General features: G+C 43.9%; 1 protein-coding gene across 1 annotated transcript in view; it reads left to right on the top strand.

Annotated features, from left to right (window-relative positions):
* Positions 1–7,621, top strand: part of LOC105892869 (myeloid-associated differentiation marker homolog) — a 13,673-nt gene extending 6,052 nt beyond the window's left edge. Inside the window, exon 4 of the mRNA XM_042707412.1 lies at positions 6,191–7,621. Coding sequence (XP_042563346.1) covers positions 6,191–7,267 — 1,077 coding nt within the window. The 3' untranslated portion in view covers positions 7,268–7,621. The remainder of the gene's footprint in view (positions 1–6,190) is intronic.
* The last annotated feature ends 394 nt before the right edge of the window (positions 7,622–8,015 follow it).

The following is an 8,015-nucleotide window of genomic DNA, read 5'->3' as shown; positions in this document are numbered from 1 at the left end:
AAACCTGTCATTTTGACTTCTTACAGTATATACATGTAATGTGGAAAAATGACTGCAATAAATATTTTTGTGTCAGAATCTTTGCCATTTTGTACACAGTAGAACAAATGTAAATCAATGGTGTTGACAGGTCCTTGTTTAGAATATCTTTTATAGTATTTAGCAATACAAAAACAGAACTACAATATTTTTCTGTATACAAATTTTCAGATTTCAAATACTTTCTGACAGTATATTCCCTAAGTAAGAGTGCTCAGTACAAAACACAAATTGTAGTATGTTGTCAGTGGTAAAATTGTCAATACTGTGAGGGTGTTACACAAAAGTTGAAGTGATGGTCTCAGAGGTTGATATTGATAGCTGTAGTTTGAGTTTTGTTATCCATTGTTAAATAAATGAGAAAACATACATTTTCAATTGAGCACAAATTGTAGGTTTTGATGGAAATGTTTGGCTTTGATGGGTGTGTGATAAGTTTTGAGAAAGTGGTGTCATTCTGCAAACATCATAAAGTGTTTTGGTCATTTCAGCTTATGTTAAGGGCTGTGTGTGAGCTGTTTTGAAAATGTAAACAGTGAATGGAAAAATGTGCCAAAGCAATCGAAAAAAACTGTAATGTCCTATGTTCTCATTTACATTTCAGGAATTAATTACATAATGCTACATCCTGTATCATAATCTAGTGGATTCATTTTTTATTTTATTTTTTCGTGGATTCATATTTTCTTTTAAAACCTTTTTTTTCAAATGTTTATTCAAAGGCGTTTACCCTCTTTCAAAATTCCAAACTGTTATAACTCCAGTTATACAGAATATGGGTATATTTTCCTTGCGTTATTTGTTCATGTTTTGACTAAATAAAGCCTGGGGGGAAACCCACACATTGTGTTACAGAGCCTGAGGAATGACTGCAGGGAGAACAAACTTTCCTACACAGAAGATTAAATGAATTATTATAATTTACTCTAATCTTAGAAGCACTCAACTAATAGGAGAGAATCTCAGGCAAGTAGGCAGCAATGTGAGCTTAAGACTGACATGTGGGGCTTTAGACTGACATGTGGGGTATTAGGGTCTTTAGACTGATATGTGGGGCTTTAGACTGACACGTGGGGCTTTAGACTGACATGTGGGGCATTAGACTGACATGTGGGGCTTTAGACTGACATGTGGGGCTTTAGACTGATATGTGGGGCTTTAGACTGATATGTGGGGCTTTAGACTGACATGTGGGGCTTTAGACTGACATGTGGGGCATTGGACTGAAATCTGAGGGTTTAGACTGACATGTGGGGCATTAGACTGACGTGGGGCATTAGACTGACATGTGGGGCTTTGGACGTCCACCACCCACTACACAGAACTCTCAATGGACAGAGGAGCATATTCAGTGGCAGACTCCTGTCACTGTCATGCTCATCGGACAGGCTGAGGAAGTCCTTTGTCCCCAGGGCCATTCAGCTTTCTAACGCCACGCAGAAGGGGAGGGGGAGGGAGATGGACTTCTCTGCATGAGTCTACCTCAGTCTGCCCTCCCTTGCTCATCTCATCTCATCTCAGCCCCATGCACAGACTTTACCACTTATATATTCTGCACTATCACTTATCACTTTGCTCTTTGCACTTTCCAAACACACACACACACACACAAGCACAAGAACACTATCTTGCACTATCCATCCACACAAGCACAAGATCACTATATTTTTTTGCACTCTCCACACCAGCAGCACAAGAACACTTTCCTCCTGGACACCGACACTGTCACAATCATTGCATTTAGTTCTCATTCCTGTATCTGTAAACACTCCGTGTGAATATGTTCTCCCTATGTATATGTGATTTATGTATGTATGTCGGTGAGGTGTATAAGTGTATACGTGTATAAGCTACTGGATGACCTAAATTTCCCTTGGGATTAATAAAGTATTCATCTATCTATCTATCTATCATGATTCGATACACTGGTACACACCCAATGTACAGAACAACTAACCCACTGTGGCACTGTGAAATAACCCTGGATCATTATAATAACCACTGTACAATTACTCCCGCAATCATATTTATTTATTTTATCCTTCATACTCATACGTCAAATATTTATCCCTGCACTTATTGGACTTGTATTGTATTGCCATAACAACCGTGAGCTAATCTGGAGTTAATGTTAGCTAACATGCTAGTTTTTCTAACGACTTTTTAAATCCTCCTTTTAAATCTTTTGCTCTCATTAAATGGAGAATAAAGTGCCAACGTTGTCAGTGTCAATATTCTGTGTATTACACCAAAACATTATCCTGGCAATCACCAGACCAAGCTCAATCTTATTTAAGATTGCAGATCGGGCTGGTTTACCCAATCTACCAGAACATAATAGTAGTCAGTAATTGCAGAAGGGGAAAAAAATGAAAGAGAGAGATCATTTTCTATCTAAAAACATGGTAAATGCACCAGAATGCGGGAAATTGCATCTACATATTTCGAAATGTTCTGGGGGAGAAGCACCAGACCCCCCGCCAAAATATGTCCCCCCCACTCTCAAAATGCTGCTGACGCCCTTGCTTGGCTCATTCAAAAAAGAGTACACTTAAAAGTAGGTACGTGCTTCACAGCAAACTTTTTGGAAGGGTTATTCGTTTGGAGATATTCTTTGAAGTATATTTGAAAGAAATTTCACTTCAGATTTTTGTATTAATGACTTGTGATCTTTTATTTTTGAACTTTGCTACGATGTGACCAAACAATTGAGAGCGGTGAAAGCGCCTAGTTTTAGTGAATGAACTTGACTTGAACGAGACCATACGTGACTATTGGAATAATTCATGACAATTTTTCTGAACTATTTGAGTAATTAATAAAAGAGACATATTTTGAGTATTTTCGGAAAACTTTATTTTTGAGAAAAATGGCCAGCTACGACGAAGCGGAAATAACTACTGTTAAAAGTCTGGATGAAGCCGCGGCACGTCTACGCTCATCTAAAACAGGACAAATGTATGAACATCGTGAATGATGTAATGATGATGAAAGACTTTCTTGTCGAAGTTAAAGGTTAATATGGTTAAGTTTAATGAGTTCCTAGAGGATTCCTACATTGGAATGTTGGATGAGGACGTAAAAAAAGGAAGACAACGAAAAATGTTACCAGCCTAGATGTTCACAGATGACGGACTTTTTAGCAAACGTCACTAAATAGAGTTCTGCGATAGAAAATCCTAGTTTACTAGGTGAGGTTTAATCTTCGGTCACCCAGTTAGAAGAATTTCCCCTTGGGAAGATTGAGAATACAAACGCAAGCGCTGGTTTGAACAATGTAGATACTCAATCAGTATCCAGTGCGTCCTCATCCTCCCTATGCTTTAGAGAGCAGCTTTAATGGCCAAAGAAAAACATGCCATTGAAGAGCAGGAACAAGAGTTTAGAAAAAGGAACATTGGATTTGCATAGAGAAATAGCAGCCACCAGAGCAGATATAAACGATCCAAAAGAGGCGTGAATGTCAATGCTTAACCCTGTGCAGCCTGACCTGACCGCTCATCAGACACCTGTATTGGGTGCAGATGCAGCAGAAGTGATAGCTAGCCCACCAGCAGTTACGGATGCAGCAGAAGTGATAGCTAGCCCACCAGCAGCTACAGATGCAGAAGTGATAGCTAGCCCACCAGCAGCTACAGATGCAGAACTGCACTAGTAGCTGGAGAACTTGTTTTATTCTCAATAGGAATAAAAAGAATTTCCCCGTCGTTAGGACCAAGACAGGTTTAATCCCCCCTTAATGTGGACACAGACATGGCCAGCAGTGGTACCATCACAACAGCAGCAGGCCTCAGCTCCTAGCATTCACACACACACACGCACTCACACATACACCCACACACACACACACTCACACACACACACTCACACACACACACACACACACACACACACACACACACACTCCACACACACACACGCACTCACACATACACCCACACACACACACACTCACACACACACTCACACACACACACACACACACACACACACACACACTCCACACACACACACACACACACTCCACACACACATTTTGTGCGTGTGCGTATGTGTGCTTAGGGATGAGAATTGATAAGATTTTAACGATTGCGATTCCATAACGATTCTTGCTTATCGATTCGATTCCTTCTCGATTCTCTTATCGATTCTTTTTGGGCAAGGAAAAAAAAAGAGTACAAACGAGTTTATTTACATTCATTTTCTTTTATATAATATTCTTTGAATATATGATGCACAGCATATACAGTATGTATGTATACATTTACATGTTTTAAATAACCAAAAACAAACCTAAGAATAGGTCAACAAACTCTCAAAGTAGGGTCCAGAGACCCATAGCCTAGGGATCCTTTTCCTTTGATGGGGTGCCAGGGGGTCCCAACAAAGAAAAAAGTATTTGTTTTGACTATAATTCCAACCATAAGTAACAGAATGTATGACTGATTTGGTATTGGGTTTCATATAATTGTTGTAATAAAACATCTAAACTCAAAGATCTCATCAGATGGGGGAGCCTGGAAAATAATCTTATCAAATAGGGATCCCTCCCTGGTCTAATTTGTGGCAGTTTAGTGGTTCTTGATATACCAGAGTTTGAGAACCGCTGTGCTAAATAATATTTGAACATGCTAATTACAGTGCTGTTTTTTTAACTTGAATTCACCTTGAAATAAAAATAAAATAAACAGAAAAGTGAAAGCTGGTTTACACAATGAAACAACTGGCACTAACACAATAGGCTGTTAGAGTTTACCTTCCATATTAACAGATGAAGCGCTAACGTTAGCTGCTCTGCTGTTGCTTGGTTGAGATTCATTAACGTTATCTTCACTCCGTAGCGCTCAAAAACGCAACATTCCTGCAAAGTTATTGCATGCAGTATGGACAAATGTTTCGGAGTAATGGTAGTTTTTCCCCCCTTTGACGAAAGAGACGTTTTGCAAGCATTTGCAAGTGGCCCTGTGGTCATCTTTTTGCGTGAAATATAACCACACTTTTGAACGCCATGTTGGCTGCAGTCTAAAACAAAAGCTGCATGCACGTGACATACCTAAACGGCAGTTACATCGATACCGGAATAAAAAAAAAAAGTATTTTAAGTATTGATAGCGGAATCGAAAAAGACTTTGGCTAACGATTCCAAGGAATCGGCCCACTGGGAACCGATTCTTAACAAGAACCGGTTCTCGATTCCCATCCCTATGTGGGCTTGTGTGTGTGTGTGTACGTGTCTGTGTGTGTGTGTGTGTGTGTGTGTGTGAGTGAGTGTGTGTGTGTGTGACTCCAGTGTTTAAGTAAAGATAACTGATGACTGAATAAAAAGGTCATGATTTGGCTGGAGTCAGTTACACAGTGTCAGGGCAAAGTCTACCTCTCTCTCTCTCTTTGTCTCCCTCTCTCTCTCTCTCTTTGTCTCCCTCTCTTCTTCCCTCTCTCTCTCACTCATTGTCTCCCTCTCTCTCTGTCTCTCTCTCTGTCTTTCTCCCTCTCTCCCTTTCTCTCCCTCCCTCTGTCCCCCTCTCTCTCTCTCTCTCTCTCCTTCTTTCATCTCCTCATCTTCTGTTCAGGTTTCCAAGCCCTCTAATATTCACTTAGGGAGTGTTTGTGTGTGTGTGTGTGGGTGTATGTATGTATGTATGTGTGTGTGTGTGTGTGTGTATGAGTGTGTGTGTGTGTGGGTGTATGTGTGTGTGTGTGTGTGTGCGTGTGTGTGCGTGGGTGTATGTGTGTGTGTGCGTGTGCGTGTGCGTGTGCGTGTGCGCGTGTGGGTGTATGTGTGTGTGTATTTGCTCGACTGGTTAGGTGCTGCAAGTATCAGGAAGTAGAGTAGGAGCCCCACCCATCACACACACACACACACACACACACACACACACACACACACACACAAACACACACACACACAGAGATGTCTGAATTAGGTGTGTGTGCTGATAACACAGGGGTGGGTGTGTCCATTTTTGATTCAAACACAGAAGTTCCTCTGCAGTGACTCATTAACAGACACACAGTGACACACACACACAGACACACACACACACACACACACACAGTGACAGACACACAGTGACAGACGCACAGTGACCAGCCAGATCGCAGTCGGCAAGGCAACAGCCACAGGTGAACAAGGGGGCTGCCGTGAGCACAGCTAGATTGGAGAGGAGGGGACCAGAAGGAGGCAACACGTTACAGAAGAGTGAATAAAAGAACGAGGGAGAGAGAGAGAGCGAGAGAGAGAGAGAGAGAAGTGGAAACGTCCTGTCCTGTAAAGGTAATAAAAGAACGAGAGAGAGAGAGAGAGAGGGAGAGAGAGAGAAGTGGAAACGTCCCGTCCTGTAAAGGTATCACAAAGAGGAACTTGGAGCCCTGCGGAGCGAGGAGCATTGCCATGGCGACGGTGTCTGTCCCTCTGAGCGTGCTGCGCCTGCTGGAGGTGGCCCTGACCTGCGTGAGCTTCAGCCTGGTGGCGTCGGTGGGCCACTCTTCCTCCTCCTACTGGGCCTGGTGCATGTTCAGCTGGTGCTTCTGCTGCTTCCTCACCCTCCTCATCCTCGTGCTGGAGTTCGCCCGCCTCAGCGCGCGCCTGCCCATCTCGTGGGACGACTTCACCACCTCCTTCGCCATGCTGGCCGCCCTCATGCTGCTGGCCGCCTCCATCATCTACCCCTCCGTGGTGTTCTCCTGCCCCGGCTGCGCCCGCCAGGTGGCCGCCAGCGTCACGTCCTGCCTGGCGTTCCTGGCGTACTGCGTGGAGGTGGGCGTGACCAGGGCGCAGCCGGGGCAGGTCAGCGGGTTCCTGTCCACGGTCCCGGGCCTGCTGAAGGTTCTGGAAGCATTCGTGGCCTGCATCATCTTCATCTCCCTGGAGCCGGCGCGCGTGTCGGCGTTCCCTGGGCTGCAGTGGTGCGTGGCGGTGTACGCTCTGGCCTTCATCTTCTCCCTGCTCATCATCATCCTCACCGTGGGCCGCCTGCTGGGCGCGTGCCCCTGCCCGCTGGAGCAGGTGCTGGTGGCCTTTAACGTGCTGGCCGTGCTCATGTACGCCACTGCTGTTATCGTCTGGCCCGTCTACGCCTTCCGGAACAATCCGCGGCCCTCCAACTGCCGCCACTGCCCCTGGGACGGCCTGGTGGTGGTCTCCTTCATGACGTGCGTCAACCTCCTCGCCTACATTGTGGACACCGTCTACTCTGTCCGACTTGTGTTCTTCGTCACGCCATCTTAGGACGTCCTCCATCATCTTCATCATCATCATCATCATCATCACTGGCATCACACACTAACCATCTGAGACAGAACAATGGGGCTTAAATATTGGAGACAAACCCAGACACGCCCAGATGCCAGCTAATACGGTTCAGATCTGGATTCCACCCATGACTGCTGTTAGTTTGATGCTAACATGCTAGCTTTCATTTACACCTGATGCTAACACGCTAGCTTTCATTAATATCTGATGCTAACATGCTAGCTTCCATTAGCATCTGATGCTAACATGCTAGCTTTCATTAACATCTGATGCTAACATGCTTGATGGAGATAATTTCCAAACACTGTTATTAATATATTCCTTGTATGACTCATGTGCTTATGTAGGCAGGAACATGGCTTCTCTGTGTTTCTGCATGTGTGTAACTTAGAATATTAGGTGCCACTTAGTCTGCATATGTACAAGAGCATGTTTAGACCAGAGGTGATAAGAAGGGTCGAACTGTGCTTCTTCCGACCTTGTGCAAAACTTCCATCCTTGCCTCGGACGTGAGAAATCCACCACCTGGTTTTCCCTGCTGAACGCTCAACTTCTGTCTATATAAACTTAGAAACCGATGTGTTTATCATGGCTTCACTTTCAGCCTTGTGTTGTGAGTGAGCCCGATTGCAATTGTTGTTTGTCTAATAAACATACTTATATGCAGCTCCGGAGTCCTGAGGTAACTAGGGTGAATTTTCACCTATCAATGGTAGCTTTCATT

The sequence above is a fragment of the Clupea harengus genome, chromosome 3 (assembly GCF_900700415.2).
Source record: "Clupea harengus chromosome 3, Ch_v2.0.2, whole genome shotgun sequence".
NCBI classification, from domain to species: Eukaryota; Metazoa; Chordata; class Actinopteri; order Clupeiformes; family Clupeidae; genus Clupea; species Clupea harengus.
The sequence above is the reverse complement of the archived record's forward strand: the minus strand, read 5'-3'. Positions and strand labels throughout refer to the sequence as shown.